Source organism: Pleurodeles waltl, chromosome 3_1 (assembly GCF_031143425.1).
Source record: "Pleurodeles waltl isolate 20211129_DDA chromosome 3_1, aPleWal1.hap1.20221129, whole genome shotgun sequence".
Lineage (NCBI taxonomy): Eukaryota > Metazoa > Chordata > Amphibia > Caudata > Salamandridae > Pleurodeles > Pleurodeles waltl.
Genome location: NC_090440.1, coordinates 1,460,076,495 through 1,460,098,380, shown reverse-complemented (window position 1 = coordinate 1,460,098,380; position 21,886 = coordinate 1,460,076,495). Strand labels below are relative to the sequence as shown.

Below are 21,886 nucleotides of genomic sequence, written 5' to 3'. Positions count from 1 at the left end.
CAAAGTGGTGCAATGTAACCCCTTGCATCACATTATATCTGCACCAAGCATAATGTATGCAAGGGGAGCATTCCCTGTTAGGAGGCCCAGAAAAATGGCACAGTAAAATTTACGAGATTTCACTGCGGCATTTTTCTCATCATTTTTAACAGCTGCCCAAGTAAGGCGTTAAAGTGATGCTCCTATTGTTTCCAAAGGGCCTCCCCACGCATTGCTAGACTAGCGCCCTGATTTTTGGCGATAGTTGACCAATACTCCATAATAGTGTTAAAACATTTTATGCTATTGTGCTAACGTTCACCATGGTGCGCTGTATTGTAAATACGGCAGTACCATGATGACGTTAGGGGGACAGTGTGGCGGAAGCAAAGTGGCACATCATAGCTGATGCGCCACTTTCTTGTAAACATGCCCCTTAAGGTGGCAAGTGCAACTATCCAAAGCTGGTATAACCTGATGTGGTCGCTGGATGCAAAAGACATCTAAATAGCATGGATGTTCATCACAGGTTCTAACCATTCTGGCAAATCTCTAGTTGTAGCAAGACAGCAGCAACACCCTCTTAAAAGCTGCCATCACACCTGTGCAAGGGGAGTCAGGAAAAGTTGAGCTCTGAGCAGGGCAGTGTCTTTTATCCCAGAAAGCCTCGACTGGAGGAGCTGTTTCTTCACCATTCTAGTCTGTGCCAGGATAGGACCATATCTGCTCTGCATTGTTAAGAAAGAGGTTTGTTGTTCTTACATGAATTTTTAACAGGGTAGGTTCCAGGTGGTATGATTGACAGGGTCAGGTGAAGTAGAGACACAGGAGGAACATATCAGCCGACAGTTTGCAAACAACTGAACGTGTCGTCCACAGGTACGGAAAATGTTTCTTAAAAGGTTGCCAACCAATTCTACTAGCAGAGTGGTCTACTGCCTGCACGACCACGGGTGCAAAAACCAGGTCAGACACGCATCCGTTGGGGCAATCAAACTTTGCCCAAATGACTGAACTGATAAGTCAGTGTGTGAGCTGTTTTTGGCTGTTTTTAGGCCTTTTGTATGATGTAGTGTGCGGTTTTCTACTGTTAATTTCCTTTGTATTGCCACAAACATTTCCTTTAGCAATCACAAGTGCATGCAGTTTCGCACATTTTCAAAAACACCTATATAACGTATCTTTAGAAGTTCAAAACTGTCTTATCTGAAAACGTCGGCCACTTTTTTAACTGTCAGATTCTGAAATGGGTGGCACTTTATTTTGGTACCCAGGTCTATTTTCTGTCTCGGTCTGACACTGGTAACAACTGACCTGAAATGCAGCAAGTGGGCCTGCCTTCCTCTGAGAGGTTTGGAGTGGGTTACTCTCCTTCCAACCCCCTCTGATGAAATTTTGCAGAAATACAGTCAACAGTGCCATTTACTGTATAATGTTTACTTACTTTTGTGTTTATATGCTTACCTCATGCGGCACTTAGCAGCAGCTGAGCAAGCCTTGGCTCGCCAGTGTGTGAATGCTGTGTGCTTGCATTCTCCAGAAACTACACCAGCAGTCCCAGGCATGTCAATTGCTACACTGCTTATGAAAGACATGGCGTCTACACAGCAGGCTCCATTTTGAATTGAACGATAATCTTAGTATTCGGTCACAAGTTAACCCCCCCCCCCAATACAATTGGTGGCTTTGGTGGTAGGGGCTAGCTAGGGGAGTATACTGTCAAAGGAGAGGAGATGTTGCTGACTATAACATCGGCAATCAAGGTCGAACCACGGCCTCCACTGAACACGCTGTGATTCAGGGCAAATTACTTAGGGCCGTATTTATACTCTGGTTGCGCCGAATTTGCGTCGTTTTTTTCGACGCAAATTCGACGCTAAACTAACGCCAACTAACGCCATATTTATACTATGGCGTTAGACGCTTCGGGCACCAAAGTGCCCGGAGTGAGCGTCATTTTTTAGCGTGAACCCCTTCCTTGCGTTAATGTGATGCAAGGGAGGCGTTCCCGTCTTAAAAAATGACTACCAGGCCTTTACGTGGTATTTATACTCCCGGGCAAAAATGACGCCCGGGAGTGGGCGTGGCCAAAAACGGCGCATTTGCGCCGCTTTTTAACGCCTGGGTCAGGGATGGCGTTAAGGGACAAGTGGGCTCAAAATGAGCCCACAGTGCCCTCCCCTGCCCCCAGGGACCCCCCTTGCCACCCCTGCCCACCCCAGGAGGACACCCAAGGATGGAGGGACCCATCCCAGTGAAGTACAGGTAAGTTCAGGTAAGTATAATTTTTGTTATTTTTCAATTTTTTTTTGTGGCATAGGGGGGCCTTATTTGTGCCCCCCTACATGCCACTATGCCCAATGACCATGCCCAGGGGACATAAGTCCCCTGGGCATGGCCATTGGGCAAGGGGGCATGACTCCTATCTTTACAATGATAGGAGTCATGTTGATGGGGGATGGGCGTCGAAAAAAAATGGCGCAAGTCGAGTTACGACGATTTTTTCGACGTAACCTGACTTGCCCCATTTTAAGACGCCCATACGCCATTTTCCCCCTACGCCGGCGCTGTCTGGTGTACGTGGTTTTTTTCCACGCAAACCAGGCAGCGCCGGTCTGCTTGCGCCGGCTAACGCCATTCCATAAATATGGCGCCCGCATGGCGCTTCAGAATGGCGTTAGACGGCGCAAAAATTTTTGACGCTAAACTGCGTTAGCGCAGTTTAGCGTCAAAAAGTATAAATATGGGCCTTAATCTCCCCATGCTAAAAAAACAACAGAAGCAAACAGCCACCCGGTATTCACCAGGAGACAGCTTATCTCAGGTAGAGCGACAGTCACTTTATTTGAGTTGGATTCTTCTTTTTTCACTTCTCTCAAGTGTGAGCGAGTGTGTGATTGCAGCTGGATCTGTAGCCAGGGTTTTCTTATTTATGTAAATTGCTGTAATGTATTGTTAAGTGGTTGTCTTCTCAGCACTATATGGCTACAGTGCTTGCAATGGAAAGATTGGTGTGCTGGTACCTAACTCCTTCCTTAAGAGCACACATCTGATCCCAATAACCACTAATAACCACACAAAAAAAACACCAACCTTGGGTTCTAGAGCAGTGTGCTGTCTGGTGTGAAGTGCTTCAATGCCTTGTCCACACTAATGCTAATACCATAACACAGAGAGGTCGGGCAGTCATCTGTAGTTCATCCAGGCTGCATAATAATTCCCTTATACTGCTTGACACTCTTGGACTAAAATAAGATACAACTGCTATGGATCATGTCCTTCATGCAGTAATGGACCAGTCCCCAGCAATCAAACAACCATCACTGTTAGAAATGGGGTCTCTAGTTGGCAGAGGTATTCACCTTTGCCCAAGTAGGGACCACAATCCTTGTCAGGTAAGTCATGCACAATCCAAATTATCCTGTCCCCACCCTCTGGTAGCTTGGCACTCAGCAGTCAGGCTTAATTTAGAAGGCAATGTGTAAAGTATAGTGCAATAAGTCATACAGTAACACAGTGAAAACACCACAGAAATACACTACACAGGTTGACAAAAAAATTATATTTATCTGATTAAATTAAAGTCGAAACAATAAAGATTCAATAAGCACAAATTGAAATATCACTTTTGCAGGATCGAGAAGGGTCTTAGGGCCAGATGTAGCAAAATAACATTTTGCGACTTGCAAATAGCGAGTCATTGCGACTCGCTGTTTGCAAGTCGCAAAATGTTATGCAGAACGGTGTCTCAGACACCGTCTGCAAGTCGGTATGGGGTCGCAATGACCCACCTCATGAATATTCATGAGGTGGGTCGCAAATTGCGGCCCCATACCGACTATGGGCACTCGCAAACATGGAGGCCTGCTGTAGTCAGCAGACCTCCGTGTTCGTGACTGCTTTAAATAAAGCAGTTTTTTTTTTTTTAAGTGTAGCCCGTTTTCCTTAAAGGAAAACGAGCTGCACTTAAAAAAAAAAACGAAACCTTTAGTTTCGGTATTTTTTCAGGGCAGGGAGTGGTCCCTTGGACCACTCCCTGCCCTGAAAAAATGTTTTTGGGTCCAGTCACAAACTGGAAGGGGTCCCATGGGGACCCCTTCCAATTTGCGAGTGGGTTACCATCCACTTGAAGTGGATGGTAACTGCAACACCATTTGCGACCGCATATGCGGTCGCAAATGGTATTGCATACCACTAGGAATCGCAAATAGGAAGGGAACACCCCTTCCTATTTGCGATTCTGAAATGCATTTTGCGAGTCGGTCCGACTCGCAGAATGCATTTCTGCATAGGAAAATGTGATTTGCAACTCGCAAACGGCAGTTTTTGCCGTTTGCGAGTTGCAATTCCTTTCCTACATCTGGCCCTTAATTCTTAGAAATCAACAGTTGTCTCCTTTAAGCACAAACTACCTGGTTTGTGTAAAAAATAACACACACAGAGACTGCAGAGGAGGAAATACATGGAAAAATAGGATGTGGGTTGGAATTTCCGACACGGCACGGATGATGTGTTGTTTCTTTCCACGCTGCAAGGGGCTTTGCGTCGATTTCCGACACGCAGTCTTGGTTCCGCACTGTGATGTGGGTTTCTCTTTGATGCCCAGGGACGATGCGTGGAAATCCTGGGCGTGCGGAGCGAAGTCACAGTTTTTGTCACGTGGCAGGCGCTGTGTCGATTCTTCACTCAGGAAGTCGGGCTGCGTTGTTCCGGTTTGGCTGTGCAGCAATTTTCTCATCACAAGGCAGACTGTGTATCGTTTTCGGGCAGGCTGTGCATCGATTTTCGGCGCACAAGGAGCTCCTTGAAGAGATGAAGTCTTTTTGGCCCTGAGACTTCAGAAAACATGAGACTAGCTCAATCTAAGCCCTTGGAGAGCACTTCTCAGCAAAGTCAGAGGAAAGCAGGGCGGCAGGGCAACAGCAGGGCAGCAGTCCTTCACAGCAAAGCAGTCCAGATTAGTCCTTTCGGTAGCCAGGCAGTTCCTCTTCACAAGTTGCAGGTTCAGGTCCAGAAGTGTTTGAGTTGGTGGGGTCAGAGACCTAGTTTATATACCCAAAGATGCCTTTGAAGTGGGGGATAATTCAAAGAGTGGTTTTGAAGTGCACAAGGTCCCCTTTCAGTACAGGTCTGTCTGCCAGGGTTCCACTAGGGGGTTTGGCAGTCCATTGTGTGACTGCAGGCCACTAGCCTTTGAAATGTAAGTGTCAAGCCTTCCACCCTCCCAGCCCAGGAAGACCCATTCAGTATGCAGATGAGTGCAGGTGTGACTGAGTATCCTGTGTTTCTGGTTGTCTGGGTGAAATGCACAAGGAAGCTGTCAACCAGTCCAACCCAGCCTAGACCAGACCTGGATTGGAGACAAGCTTTAAGGCAGATGGATTTTGAGTGCAGAGAAATGCTCACTTTCTACAGGCGGCATTTCTAAAATAGTAATATAAAATCCAACTTTACCAATGAGTAGGATTTTCTATTATCATTCAAGCCATACTAAATATGACCTAGTTACCCCTTTCTGATCAGAATCTACCACTCAAACAGTATATGAGGGGAGTCCTAATGCTATCTTATGTAAGGAGCAGGCCTCACAGTAGTGAAAAACAAATGTAGGAGTTTTACCCTACCAGGACATATAAACCACACATGTACATGTCCTGCCTTTTACCTACATAGCACCCTGCCCTATGGGTTACCTAGGGCCTACCTTAGGGGTGACATATATGTAGATAAAGGGGGGTTTAAGGTTTGGCAAGTACTTCTAAATGCCAAGTCAAAGTGGCAGTGAAACTGCACACACAGGCCTTGCAATGGAAGGCCTGAGACATGATTAATGGGCCACTTATGGGGGTGGCACAATCAGTGCTGCAGGCCTACTAGTAGCATTTAATTTACAGGCCCTGGGCACATGAGGTGCACTTTACTAGGGACTTCCAAGTAAATTAAATATGCCAATTGGGTATGAGCCAATGTTACCATTTGTTAGGAAGACATCACACGCACTTTAGCACTGGTCAGCAGTGGTAAAGTGTCCAGAGTCCTAAAGCCAGCAAAAATGAGGTCAGAAAAAGAGGAGGAGGAAGGCAAAAAGTTTGGGGGTAACCCTGCAGAGAGTCCATTTCCAACAGTCACCAACTGAACAGATATGGACTATCTGAAGATCATGTGCCACATGCCGCTGGCCAGGACTTTAGCTTCATCCATCACTGCAGGTCCCAACAATCTACATGCTATAACAGCTTTTAAATATTGCACTATGGCAATTAGCTAGGGAATGACATTAACAAAGTCCATTCTAGTAGACCTCCTCACCATTTTACTTGCTAACTATGCCTGCTTAGGACAAACAAAATATCTCAGAATGGGAAACCCTGTGGAGTACATATCTAAGTGGGATATGATCATAAGGGAAACCACAAAGGAACCTCCAGAGCTGTTTAAAGCTGCCACTTTACTGAAAACCATAAACTGTGCACCAATCTCTGACACCTGTTCATCCATCACACTGCTAAGCGTGTTCTTAGCCACAACATCTTGCGCATCCAGACAAAATCACACTGGAGTTTTTTTTCCCTCATTAAGGGCCGATTTATTGAAAGTGGCGCTGCAGCACTTTCCCTGCACCTCTTAGCACCCCCCTATCACACACAACCATGTGTGCGTCGTATTAAAAATACACCCCACCATGGTGCAGGTTAGGGGGCAATAGCTGCCTTTCTCATGACGCTATTGATGTACTCTGCAGGGGAAGCGCCAAGATATTCCTGCAGAGTACATAGGGCCCCATTCTAAAGAATGGAAGCCTCCTAGAGCAGGCGTTACAAGTGCTATAACAAATGTCGCAAGGAAATCTCATAGATTTCCTTATGCCATTTTTCCGGCTACCCAAATGGGGGAGCCGCCCCTTTGCATACATTATGCCTGGCGCAGGCATAATGTAGTGCAAAGGGTTACAGAGTGGCGCAATGCATGCATTGAGTCACTCCATAAATATGGTGCGGGGATTTCGGCCTCGTTGGGCGACATTAATATAAAAAATAATGATGTTATTGGGGCACAAGGTTGTGCTAGGGACTTATAAATATGCACCTTAGAGGCATATTTATATATTTTGGTGCAAAACTGCACTAACGCAGTATTGCACCAAAATGTTTAGCACCGGATTGCACCATTCTTGAGCACCAGACGGGCACCATATTTATGGAATGGTGCAAGCCTGTGCAAAGGGTGGGCTAGTGTAAAATAAATTACGTTAGCCGGGTTGGGATAGCGGTATGGGAGAAGGGGGTTTTGCACCAAAAATTACGTTAGGCTGGTTAGAGTTAAAAAAGATGACTCTAACCAGCCTAGCGTCATTTTCTGACGCAAAACCATCCATACCTCATGACTCCTGTCTTAGAAAAGACAGGAGTCATCTCCACCACCCCAATAGCCAGCACAGGGGACCATTATCCCCTGGGCATGGCCATTGCACCCTGTGCTATGCAAGGGGCCCCAACTTGGCCCCCGATGTCACTTTAACAAAAAATAAAAAAATACTTACCTATACTTACCCTACTTACCGGGGATGGGGTCCCCATCCTCTGATGTCCCTCTGGGGTGTGATGGGGTGTAATTTGGGCTTGAGGAGGGCTCCTGTGGACCCATTCCATGGTGTTTAACCATGGAAATGGGTCCACAGGTCCCTTAACGCCTGGTCTGACCCAGGTGTTAAATAATGGTGCAAAGCAAGCTTTGCACCATTATTTAGCCCCTCCTCCAACCCGTGCATCATTTTAGCATGGGGATAAATATGGGGCTTTGGGGTTAGCACTATTTTTTAGATTCTAAAACATAAATATGAAGTTAGTTTTGCGGCGAATTTGTGTCAAAAAAATGATGCAAATTCGGCACAAATGGGGTAAAAATATGCCCCTAAATCAGGGGTGGCTGGTGTTCAAGGGCTAAGGGGCTGCGCCCCTAGCCTTTTCTGGTCTCTCTAGTGAAGCATATATTTAACTACATGATGAAAGTAAAACATTTTCTGCACAAGTTGTGCACTTTGAAACGCTCCACTGCGCCTGCGTCAGTATGTGGCTGAAAGCTGCACAGTAGGGCTGACAGGGCTTGCCCACGCAAAGCCCTTACGTTTTCTCAGAACGCAGTGACGTCCCTGGCTTAGCTCCTCCTCCACCAGAAGCCCTGATAGTAAACAGCCTGGAGCGTTTTTTGTTCAGCCCGGGTTTCTGAAAACTTCATGCCACTCCGATATTATTATCCACCCTTTCCTATTTACTCAAATGGTGGGGTGTGATCAGAAGGGTCTACGTACCAGAGGTCACATTATATTAAAAGAATGTGGCATTGCGCAAAGAAAATCCCCTTTTCCGCCATTACAAGCAGTCTGTGGCAGAGAAATTGAATAAATACAATAAATAACTCCATCCAGGGCTCTCTGGGAGACAGGAGTGTGACCTGAAGACCTCAAGTCATAAATATGCCAAAGACAACCCTGCACACAAGTAAGTTGGAGCTCTATCTTTTTTACGGACAATAAGAAAAAAATCTGTTCTCTCAGCTCTCCTCTCCTTTCACTGCCTGTAGGTGATTTCGTCTCTCAAAGGCAGTAATGGTTCCAGTAACTTATCATGGCTAGTTATGCTCGTTTTATTTCTTCTGCAGACTAATGACGTGATATGTCATATTAAACATGTAATCCGCAGCTCAAATAAACGTGTACCTTTTATCACTGAAACTTCTTCATCCCAGCCGTCTAACATTCACTGACATAGAGCCCACTCTTTCCCCCATTCCTCACGCAGTAGAAGTGGATGCAAGCATGAGTAACTTGGTGTCTTGTCTTGGGTAATGGTAAGTGTTATAATGCTAATCTTATGTTATCTTTATGGTACTGAGACCCCTTGCCACACTAACCTCCCCCACTGTGACGCCCCAGGCCCTTGCTGCAAATCACTGGCTCTTTTAGAAGTGGAGGTTCTGCATTTGTTCCCTCATGAAATTGATCCAAAAGACGAGCATGGTTCTTGTTCCCTTGCAAAATTGATCCAAATATTGGATTCAAGCACAAAGGGAGAAATATGTGCTTACAGTAAAGGCATGTATCTGCTGTATGGCCTTAAAACTGTCCCTATCATCATGCCATAGCATTAATGCCAAAAACATGAATTGATATGCAAACAATGAATATTAAAAAGTGATTTAGTTACTCTTATTTCACATGTTTTAATTAATGTTGCTTTCACCAAGAGAGTTAACTGTTTCATCATGATCTGTTTCTGTCTTGCCTAGTGCACACTTTGATTTGTGCCAGGTGTTTATGAGGGGCTTTCATTGAGAGTGCTGGTGCTGAGGCTGAAGGTAAAGCAAAGTGCCTGTCAGTGTGTTGGCGTCTTCACAAAGCACACAGAACAATGGTCATGTTTTCCAGTTACATTTGACATTTAGGGCCAGATGTATCATGAAGACCTTTTGCGATTCGGAAATAGCGATTTTTAAGAAATTGCTATTTCCGGCTCGCAAAATGGCATGTATCACATTTGCGAATCGGTAATAGCGATTTCTTAAAAATTGCAAATGCTATTACCGTATCGCAAATTGCGATACCAGCCCCATTCGCACCTATGGGCGGCCCATATCTGCAAATTTTTTGCATTTCCAAAATTTCGATTTCTTAACCAGAAATCGCAATTTTGGAAATGCAAAACACCAGGGTGCTGGGGGCCTTAGGCCCCCTCTGCTGCACCCCAAAATTATTTTTTGGGACATGTAAGGTGCACACATGCCAAAAGGGCATGTGTGCTTTACATGTACATTTTAAAATTGCATTTTTACATTTTGCACATGGTTACCACCAGGTTCAACTTGGTGGTAAATAGCGATTCCTAAATGCCCAAATCGCATTTAGGAAAGGCTTCATACATGTGCTGAGAAATCGCAAATAAGGAATCCTTATTTACGATTTCTTATTTAGAGAGTCGCAATTTGCGACTCCCTAAACAGGGTCGCAATTTTAAGGAATCGCTATTTTAGCGATTCCTTAAAATTGCGTTCAGAATGTCTTTCTTACATTCTGAACTGGCTTTTTGCGAATGCAAAAAACCTTGATACATCTGGCCCTTAGTGTAAATATGTGTGAAGAGGATGCACAGAGGTCATAATATTTAGAAGGCAAAAGCAAAAGGAAATAAAGTGCTTAAATGTGAATGAGTGCAATGTATGTTTGGGGTGGTAAAATGAGGGAGATGCAGGGAGTGCATTCAGGGGAGAGTGAAAAGAGGGTGCTGAAGAGGAGAGAGGAGGTTGAAAATGTGCAGATGGATGAGATGTGAAGAGAAATAGGGCAAACATATCTAACATTAAAGAACAAATAACTGAAGGCCCTACTCCTTCCGCAGGCCTCAACAATATTTAATTCATAATCTCACAATTTCAGAATTTAAACATTTTCAATGTTAATTATTTATAACTAATCATTGTTGTTACTCATTTATCTTCCACAGCTAACAGCCATTGACAAAGCCAACTGTACTGACAGGCTTTACGTGATGTCAATTGTTGTGTTATATTTCTGAATGCAATAACATCTCATTTTGCATTTTCCCTTTTAGAGAGCCCCCAATTTTTTCATCCCACTTAAAGACCTGTCTGCACATATTTCTGTATGACTGGTTGCAGCCAGCAGTTGTGTGTGCTTCCTGATGCCTGGTTAGAACATATTCTTCCAAAGTTGATGCCGCATGGAGTGCAAGACAGTGGGTAAACACACCCTTTAAAGGGCCTGAAGTTGTTGCAGTGTACAATTCGCACATTAAAGGGTGAATGTATTAATGCAGTAAGATATGTGTTTAATATTTCAAGACTATACATTCCCACTGCTTTATAAACCTTGCTTTCTCACTAAATGTATTTCCTTTCAAATGGACCACTTGTCAATCTTTTTTCTATTTTTTCTTGGGCGGAGGACCCACCCTGGACCCCACGTTTGTCCACTGAGCTTGCTCGCTACATAAAAGCCGTACCTAGACTATTACGCCCCACCACTTTCAAATGTCACCAGCCGCCACTGCCCTAAATGTTAACATTTTAACCATACACTTGTAAGTCACTGCAAAACTGCGATACAAGAAAGGAAGCACACCTCGGATTTCGCAAGGATTCAGCCCTTCAGTGTCTGAGTTCATTCCATCTCCTCTTCCACTCTCAGGCCCAGACTCACTGGAGCTCACCCTGAGCCAGCATCGGGGATGCAGAGACTCAACAGAGCTTTCACTCACTGTGCATTTGCAAGCTGTGGTTTTTATCTGCATACGTGAGCTACAAATGTCTCATACATAATAAATGTTCATAACTTGCACGCTCTCCAACAATAGGTTCCCAGGCAGCTTTGAGGAGTTTTCTCTCTCTTGAGACTCTCCTCACAAAATCTCCCTCTTCCTTGCTGAAGCGACCATCCTGGTGGGCTCATGCAGCACCTTCCGACCATGACTGCCAAAGTGTCTCTGCAAGCTCCCAAGGATCCAGACCAGAGCACTCTGGCTATTACTGGAATCGAGGTATCCCATCCCCATCACTCCTGCCCCAAGGGCCTTTCAGGGCTCCTGATGAAGAGATTGCACCGAAAGACCCTGTGAAGAATTCATGAGGGTCTGCATGGCGGCCCGGGGGCCTTTCAATATTTCTTTGATCAGCCATCCCTTTAGACACGAGATGGCCCTCCACAATAGTACCCTACACATGTCCAGCCAGAAGTCGAATATTTGTGGACAATTCCCATTTGTACCATGTTCTGCACTTTGGGATGGCTTCAGACACAAGGGGAGTCTTGATAAAGTTTTGGATCAGACTGAAGACTCGAACTTTCCATGTGGCTTTTTACCTTTTTACTAGAAAATGAACCTTCCAATCATGTCCGCCTTTGGTCTCAGTACATGCAGAGACAGTCTGGGCCTCTCTCTCATCTGACAAATGTTGGATTGTCGAGCTGCTTTACAGCCTCCATGGGTGCTCCGCTGCGGTCTCGCTGTGGCACCACTGCACTGCTCAGTGTCCCTCAGTCTCCATCAACAAGGCAGAGGCTCCTTCAACAGACAAAATACAACAAACTTAGGGGCATACATACAAGAAACTGGTGCATCAGCACTGATGCCCTATTTTCCTTGCCTTGCCGTGACCCACCTAACAACACCATGGGTGTGCTGTATTTACAAGAGCGTCAGAATTTTTGACACTACTGTGGCGCTTTGCTGCACTAGCGTACATTTTTTTGACCCTAGTGAGGCAAAGTGCAAGGAGGCTTATAGGATATTATGGGTGCTTCATTTTAATGCCTACTATGAGCAGGCATTAAAAATGATAGCAAAAATGGCGCAGTGAGATGTTGCAAAATTCGCTGCACCATTTTTGCAGGCCTTTTAGTGCTAGAACACCATCCTTGCACACATTATGCATGAAACAGGCATAATGTGGCGCAAGGGGGTGAACAGTGGTGCAATGCATGCATTTCATTACTTTGTAAATATTGTGTAGCAAAAATGCCTCCTTAACCCAACATTATCATAAAAAATGATGCTAATGTGGCGCACGGAGGTGCAAGGGGCTCTTAAATATGCCCTTAGGGCCCCATTTACAAGAAACTGATGCACTGGCTTGGAAGCGTCAGTTTTCTTGCTCTGCCTAACAATTTCCTAACAACGTCATGGATGCCCTGTATTTACAAAACAGAGCTCCATGGCACAGGTTTTCATGGATGCGTAAGAAATTCTGATCCATCTATGACGCTAAACTGATGCATTGCAGGACTAGCATAAAAAAAAAGACGCTACTCCAGCAATGTGAGGAAGACTCCCATAGGAAAAAGCTGTGTGTCAATTTAGCGCCTGCTCTGATCAGGGGTTAATATTCTGATGCAGTGAAGTCGTAGAATGACGCCGTGAAATGTTGTAAATTTCACTGAGTCAGTTCTGCGTGGCTTTTACCAAGGGAGCATCTACCTTGCATAGATTATACCTGTGAGGGATAATGTGGTGCACGCCGTTACATACGGATGCAGTGTGAATCACTGCTTGGAGCTGCCACTGCATAAAAAAAAAATGATGCAGCAGCGGGGCAAGGGACTGGTAGATAGGCCCCTTAATGTTTAATTAGCATGAGTTGTGGAAAGAGCTGAATTATGCCTTCCATGCCGAAGCACGTCTTCCAGTGAGTATTCGCCATCTCACGGACCAGTCTGAGGCACCTAACCAGAGGAGTAGCTATCAGTGGGGGAAAAGGTGCAGTGATTCCAAGACCAGGCGTGTGAGAGGCCCATCACAGCCCAATTATACCAGTGTTTGTATATCCAACCATGACTGGAGGGCCAGTTTCCACTGGTTGCATCAGGGCCCATGGCACCCTAGCCAACTAAAGTGTCTAACTGCGCTGTGCAGAAGGTTTCTAAACCCTTAAATAGATAACAATAACATAAAAAAGATGCAGCCTTCTTCTTTCACGTCCGTTCGCCCTCCAAGTTATGCACCCCCATAGCCCCTCAGGGATGTGAAAAAGAACAGTCTTTCACTTGGCCGAATGCATTGCCATGTACAAGAGTGGAATATTTTAGAACAGCGGGATCAAAGGATCCCTTTGAGGTGCCCTGGTGCCTAGATGCAAGCTCCCATTCACGGGCAGCTCATATGAAAGCACTCTCTTGCACAGCCGGCAGCCATCACACCTCACACAAGACTTGAGAAAAGCGCGCGCAGCTCCCCACACCCACAGCGTCTGAGAGAATTTACAAGAATAGCTGCTAAAAATGTATGCATCTGATGAGATAATGTTCCAAACATATAGCAAGGGCAGACGCACCTATCCTGCGATTCCCTGCCTTCCTCTCCTCCAGTGGTTCCCAACCTGTGGGCCGCGGAACCCCAGGGGTCCGTGACACATTCCCAGGGGGTCCACAGGCCTGGGCTGGGAGGAAGGCACTTCTCCAGCTGGGGCCTCTGACAAACACGTGGGTGCCTGTTTTCACATTTATAATTTCCCTTGTTGAGCAGTTTTAAACACAATTCAAAGCTCCTTGTACTGCAAAAATAAAAGCGTCAAGTTAACTCAAGTGATTAATGTATCTGCTGGAGAGAGATGAGAGTTTTGTGCAGTGGCAGTTTTGACTCAAAGGTAGCGCAGATGGTTAATATGCCTGCTGCAAAGAATGTGTATCATGCAAAGAACAGTATTTTATGTGCATGGCACAGTGGGTTACTGCTTTTGTCACAGAGATTCTTTTGTTACTATGCAGTTCATAATCGTAATCTAGCACAGTGAGATGTGAACTGCCTTTAAAGAGCTGCATGCAAACCGCATGGCACAAATTAGAAAGTTGTTTTTTTCCTAGTCTTTCATTTTCCTTATGCTGCTAAAAAAGGTTTGCTTGTATAGAAATACATTCTAATTGCTAACGCAGTGCTTAATTTGTGCTTGTTGTTTCCGGTGCTGAGCACCGACACTTATTTTTGAGAGCCGGGGCTTATTCTTCTGTCTCAAGCATTTGCTGCAAGCAAAACACACATATGGGAAAAACAGAGGAAGGGAAAAATGAAAAAACGTCACAAAGGGAGAAAGTAGAAAGCTACTATAGTGAGCTGAAGTGGCAGGGAGTGGCTTTATATGGATTGAAGAGTCCCGAGATGGCTTCAGGATTATGCTGCCTCAGTATGCTGTGTACCCACATTTAATTGCAGCAGCCGCGTGTTCAAGAGGAGGGATTTGGGCACCGGCATGTGTTTATTTACAAATTAAGCACTGTGCTAATGTCATCGCTAATCACTGTGCTGTGTTCTGAATCCTAAGTTTGTGCTTCTCCGGATCAAGCACTCTTCGAAAATGCCTACCAGTGTGGATGACATGTGAATCCTACACCTTTTAGTCTCCTGTAAAGCACCCTGACACCCTACAGTGGTATGAGAGGTGCTATAAAACAAACGAAGTACATGTGACAGTGAGGCTAGGGAGAGATGAGAGGCCCATATGATTTACTTCCTTTCCCCTTCACTTATTTATGTGAAAAAGCTTTCATAGATCTTGCATACCTAAAAAATAAAAACAGAAATCACTCTGGAAATATAGAATCTGACCTGAGGATTCACCTTTCCTAAATAAAACCAAACATTGAAAAGGTAGTTGCCGAGATGCAGCGCCAACCTTCCCAATAAAATGTTTCTATTTTTGCATCTTTTTTCAATATAAAAGAATTTTATCTTTAGTAATTTGAGTATTTGTTTGGTGTGTACTTGTTATATTTCTTGCAAATTACTGTTTTAATGTTTGAAAATTAAATCGTACAAATTGCTGGGGGTCCCCGGCTTCCAGTAATGATTCATTGGGGGTCCTCAGGAGTCGAAAGGTTGGGAACCACTGCTCACTCTCAAGCTTTTTCTTGGCTTTCACCCAGTTTCATACCTACAATTTTTTAGATCTACATTTTATGTGTAATATGTTTCCTTATAGGGCTTTCCACCAGCCCTCTTCATTCACTGGTCTGTTGTTCTGTCATTCACATTTTTCCATGTCCACTATAGCATCGTGTAATGGCTCAGCCAACATTCAACCTTCACTGTGAGTGACAAAATGCTGCCTTCACTCAGAGCACACCCGCACACTGTAGTTCCCATCAATACCTGGTACTGCTATGACAATATGGGATTTTGGGGGATTTTTGAGAAAAAAAGTTTTCTCTTAGCTAATAATGTCTGGCATTAGCCAATACTTTTCAGTTTTACTAAAATTAGATGTATTTACTGACAGGGCATTTAGTTGACCTCTTCATCCATTGGTCTGTTGTGTCATTCACATTTTTCTTCTGCCCACTACAGCATACTCCATGGGGAAGTGGGTCAGCCCACTTCAGTGATTGGTTAAGTTCACTCTGACTGACACCATTCTGCCCTTTCAAAAGGAGCACATCTGCTTTCAAAGTAGATCCTTCTGTGGTATGGCAATGTGTGCTTTTTGAGACCAAAAATAAATATTTTCACTTTTAGCCAATGCATGTTTTTATAATGACAAGGATCTGGCAGCTCCCCAACAATAAAATTTTACACAAACCATGACAAAATGAGACAAGCTTTGACAAAGTCAAAAGATTGCCAGTCAATGCCAGTGGGCCTCAGCTTCTTAGCACCATAGGAGATTGTTTTAAAATCAGCAGTCCTGATCAGTTCTCCTAGCAGTTTCATAAAGATATTAAACAAGGTTAGACTAAACAAGAGGGTAGTGTCCTGTGGCATTCCATAACTAGCCAGCAGCTCCTTGAATGTGAAACACAGTAAACCACTGCTTGTGTACACTCACTAAGCAGAGACCTCAAGCCCTCCAGTGTTGTACCAGACATTCGTATTGCCCTGACACAGTGAATTAAATTCCATGGTTGACCATGCTGAAGGCCAGAAGAAGTAGCCATCCTCTTTATAGCTGAAATGGTTGATGTAAACACCTTGCCTGAAGAAAGTGATATTAACCCCATGTGAACATAGATCATCAAAATGGCTTTGAGTTCCCAATTGTTATCATCTCTTTTTTCTGTTCCCAGGTAGTTGCAGCCAAGCAGAGATCCATGCTTCAGTTTCTTTCCGACAGAGAGGAATTCTATATATTGACTGAGGGGGTCATTGTTTTGGGTTTTGGATCAACTGAGTAGAACTCGAAGCAATGCCCCCAACTCTGGAATGGCACCGTCAAACTAAACTGCCAAATCTCCTCTGTTTGGAAGCAAAACCAATGACAGTTTATCTTTTCTAGTTGTTTGGCCTATATTGCATAGATATGCTCAGTTGTGGGTCTCTTGCATTGCTATCTGTAAAACTGAAGCAGACCTTCTTGATACAACCTGGCTTGGAAAAAACATGTCTATGGCTGGCTGTGTTCCTATCCTAAAGAAGAAATTGGTCTCCACAGGATGACATAATAGGACTTCAGGTTTGACGGCCCCTTTTGTGGGAATGGCCAAAGCTGATTTGCATATATTGCACCACTCTCTGCAGTGACCGAAAAAGAATGGAATAAGGAACAGAATATTTATCAATGGTGTGATTAATTCAAGCCTTTCATCCATCACTTTTTTCTTTCTCTGTGAGCTGTCCTAAGTGAGAAAGGTACAACATGGGACCCATAACTTGCAAAACTCAAGCTCTATTTATTGTTAGAAGATGAACATGGATGACATATGTCTGGAGTTGAATTGTGTTCCCGTACAGAAAGGAGCTGGTGCAAGTCAAAAGTTGATATTCATACTAGCACTTAAAGATGGGGGAATGGGCTATTCTTGTTTAGTTAATAACAGAACAGGTGTCAGTCTCTTTAAGTAAATCTGTCCAGAGGAAGGTCATCGTACAACAGTGCAGTGCGCTGAAACAAACAAATAACCATACACCATAATGAGAAATAAATTCAAGACCCATAACAAAACAGAATCAACACTTTCCCTTGCAATAACCAAACAGTATCATTCTCAACATATTGTGGTATGTTCTCAATATCATTTGTTTATTGCACTGATTCCTTTATGATCTCACAACCATCCTTGGAAATCTGAGCTGAAAATTCTGTGGGAGTTAGTTGAACATGAAGTTGCCAGGGTATGCTGCATGCTTTATCTTGAAACAAAGAATGTGTTCATCTTCTCCAGTGTACAGGTGATCTTTTCAACACAAACATGTTAGTTTCTCCAATATTCATTTACAAATTCACCTGCACTAACAGCACATTCCCCATTCTGAACCGTTCCACACCATGCATGCACATCTGGTACTACAACTACAAGTATATCATTGGTTTGAATTCTTTCTGTAACATATAACTCTTCTATGTTTGTTTTTTACACTCTATGTTTGTAGATTTAATTCCATTTTTTGGAGACCAGGAAAAATGTATTTTTGTTACTTAGATCTTTCTTTCTCCACAACAAAACTATTTCCGATGCTGTTTGTTAAATTCTGGGGCCTCTTGTAGTCATTTCTTGTGCTGCTATAAGGCACCTTCCCACAATGGCCTTTATGTATGTAGCTCTAGCTATGCCAGATACAGCAGAAAGTTCTGCTGAAATAGGCTATAGCAATCATAATAAAGCCCACCCCCACGCGTCAAGACTACTGAGTAAACCAGGATAATACGCCCTCACCCCAAAACCTGGGTTATAACATGAACACTTATTGCAACGAGATCTGTGCAGGCCTTGCAGATCGTATGTTAGAATCCCCAGCAGGGCAGATTTAGACTGTTTTTCATTTGAAGGCGTTGAGATTATTTTGGGACAAGTGGTGTTTTATGTAACTTTTGTCATTTAACAAATCTGATGAGAGATCTTTTAAAGTGTGTCTCTAGCTATTCGTAGCTACTAAGTGGTCACCTGTCATGTGGGACACCTTCAGCCAAACCTGGCTTTTTAGGATTTTGCACCACATTTTTGCAGCTGAAAAATCGATTTAAAGACATAAGGAGTCCCTTATTATCGAGTCCCAAAAAATAGTAACAACCGGGTTAACAATAATCCACACTAACCTAAACAGTATTTCAGGAGATAATATTATGGTCACAAAATACCCCTGATATCCTCCCACCGGATACCCTTCTACCACTCCCTTCCTTCTCCTTTAACAGCTCCCATACACAAGGGGCAAACCCATATATGCCAATAGACCCGATTCAGACGGGAGACATGAGCTTTTTTAAATGAAAAATTGCATATTTTGGCTGTCCCCCACCTAAAATTGACTCTCCTTCAATAGAAGACAATGGGAGCAATACATTCTCCCAATGATTTATTTTAAATCTTTCATTTTTCTCTTCTAAAATGTTGGCGTGTATGCAAATGTGTGTTAACAAGCTGTCACTGCTCTAAAGTATTGAGACCAGACATAACCTGTGAGCACTAAAGAGTCCGACGTTAGGATCACCAATGGGACGGGGCAGAAGGGGAATGGGTGTTGGTACACCAAAATGTGGACCAGATTTACAAGGACCTTGCGCCACTGGAGCATCACTTTTTGTGACGCTTCGTGGCGCTGTGCAGTACGGCACATTTACAAGGCAGCACTAAGCCACTTTTTGTGGCTTAAACCACCTTGTAAATATGGGCCTCTCTGACGCAGTTTTCTGCGCCAGAGGGGCATGCAATGGGTGTTGCTGTGGGTGTTCCACCGCAAAACCATTGCTTATGATGTTGCCCCAGTTTTACAAGAATGCGTAAATTTGGGAGCCCCAAAAACGAGTGCCACCCAATGGGTAGCGTTAGCATTGCACAACGAGGAATACTTTTATTCCCCCTTGTTTCTGCTTTTTCCATGTGTGCTGCATTCTGGGGCACATATAACAAGACCAAAAGGCCATGAATGATTGTTTATGGGCAGGAAGGGACAACTTCCTGCACATAAACAATCAATGAAAACTGACAAATTTCTGCTTCAATGTGTGCTGCATTCTGCAGCACACATAGAAGTGCCAAATCGCCATTGTAGATTGTTTATGTGCAGGAAGGGACACCTTCACCCACATAAACAATCAATCAATCCCCTCAATGCAGACATCCTTGCACAGGGGGGACACAGGGATGCGCCATATTTTAGAGAATATAGGGCTCATTCCTGCCTTTTAAAACTGGCGCAGCGTGGTGCTGACAATTTGCGCACAGCACCGGGCTGCGCCACGTTTTAGTAAACCCGGCGCTTAGTTTCGCCCTTTCAGCCAAAAAAAACACGTTATCCAGAAAGCCCTGGCATGCAGTACTCGGTCGTTTTTCGAGTCTGAGATTACTGCTTTACACCGAGCGCCTCTATGCCCAGACGCGTGGCAGATTAGAGCGTGCGAGAGCGGCATTTTTTTTTTGAAACTTTAATTGCTATTTCTCTTCAGGAGTGCTAGACAGTTACACTGATGGCACGGAGGAGGTAAGGCAATCGAAACAAAGGTGGGGGTGGAAGAAGTTCGGTTGAAAATAAAGACAAGCGGCATCGCAATACAACAAAAAGGGGAGAAGCCAGATTCCGAATCTTTAATTCAAGATTTACAGCAGCACACCGGCAAAAAGTAGACAACCCAGCACACCCCAGACATCCCCAGAGGTTCTTAGCCAGTTTGTTGAAGGGAGAGAGAGACTTTATATCCGGGGGGTAGTGCCGCCCTGGAAGGTTTCACAAATACCCTTCATTTTGTGAATAGGGTTTCTGGTCTGGAAGAACATGACTTTAAAAAGAAATATGAGCGCCTGATAAGTGACTCCGTTAACATTTTTGGGGAGGTGAGGTTTATCAAAAATACCCGTGAGTGGTACTCCATTGAAGTCTTTGTGGGCACAGGAAACAGATACTACTTTGGCTGTCTGCCAAATAATGAGTCTCACAGTTATGTGATGTGCGAAGTCTCCTTAAGTACTACAAGGGTCTCTCTCTGTGAAAAACACTTCAAACCAAAATGTACAGTTTAATTCCCCATTCTGGGCCCAGAGTGCAGTGTGTGATAGGTGGTAGTGCTGAGGTGATTTTGAGGCCATGCTTACTGCGGTCTGGGAAATTCTGGGTTAGATCGTTCTAAAGCACGTCACACATACACACCACACACATGAAACCCTCATGCTAAGAAACAGGAGGTCGAGGAGGGTGACTAGCGTGGAGGGCGGGGTGGCGTATTCTTAGCTGTGAAAGTGACTGAAGGAAACGAGGAATGTTTCAGTGGCATACAAGCTTGCTTTTTACCACTCAATGCTCTTCTCCATTTGTAGCTCAATTTCTTTTTGTCAAGAGCCTCCTCACATCTTCACATAAGGACCAAATTATAAATCATCTCCTACATCACATCTCTTTTTCAGTCAGGTCAATTCTATTTTTCAACTCTTTTTGAGCTCCTCTGTGCTTCAAGCTGCTGATCAGAGGCCCAAGAGCACACTGAGATTAGGATGGGACGGGAAGCAGGAGGCAATGTCAGGATTGTCTGCGTTTCAGTGAACTGAACCATTATAGCTCCAAGTTTGGGCCTATCTCAAACCGAAGCCTTCAAACACCTCACATAGTGGAACCTTTCTAACATAAGAGGGAAAGTTTGTGTCTAGGTAATTTTGGTGATGGCCTTACAGGTATATTGAGCTACATAAAAGAAGTAGACGAGTTCATCCAGCACGAAAGACCAATTCAGGGTATCCCTGATAGTTATGAATGTAATTTTAGTTGTTACATTTTGGAGTGAAAACTGGGGTTCAGGTCAGATTACAAAGAGCCTCTAGTTACCACTGCAAGGCTCCCATCGATCAGACTGAACTCTGATTCATGGTGAAGGAGTTCTACCCTCGATCATCGTAAGCAAATTCACCTTGGCCCACTACATCCATGGGATGGAAAATTGAATATGACCCCGAACAGAGAACACCACATTTCGGGACGCGGGTTAAGGGCGAGAGTGTGTTGTTAGGATTTGTTCTTTCTTGGGGATGATGATAGGGTCTGCTGCTATCATTTGTAGTGTGGTTTGAGGGCAGCGTAAAGCTCAGATATGGTCAATATCTCAAAGCTTTCTGCTAGACCAAAAACAAGACATCCATTTTCCACTTCTGTTGACAACAGGCAACCCCCCCTTTTTTTCTACTAAGAGCATCCTCTCTCATAGCCAATTCGAGAGTCACAACAACATGGATGACCAGAGGAGAAATTGGGAAACGTTTTGCCAGAATGAGTCTTTTTGGACGAGGTGTTCGGGCGGGCTGTCAAACGCCAGTCTTGGTGAGAATTCTTATTTTCCAAAAGGTCAAATAGCCCACTACTGCTATGTCAATAGGGTTCGCTGTGGTGGATTGTGGGGGGTGGGATACAATAGCACGGGAACTGCAGCACGCCATCTTGGAACTGTTGATACTCGCCCACGTTGGCCTACTGTGGCTGATCCTCCCTGGGCA

General features: G+C 44.3%; 1 protein-coding gene across 5 annotated transcripts in view; it reads right to left on the bottom strand.

The window, feature by feature from the left end:
* The window catches only part of CD164L2 (CD164 molecule like 2), a 184,075-nt gene that overhangs the window by 104,513 nt on the left and 57,676 nt on the right, over window positions 1-21,886 (bottom strand). For 2 of the 5 annotated variants that reach the window (XM_069225046.1, XM_069225049.1), the window contains exon 6: window positions 17,473-21,879. The exons of the other annotated variants lie outside the window; for them this stretch is intronic. In XM_069225046.1, the coding sequence (XP_069081147.1) occupies window positions 21,861-21,879 (19 nt within the window). In that variant the 3' untranslated portion in view covers window positions 17,473-21,860. Of the gene's footprint in view, window positions 1-17,472; window positions 21,880-21,886 lie in introns of those variants that run through there. 5 annotated transcript variants of the gene reach the window in all.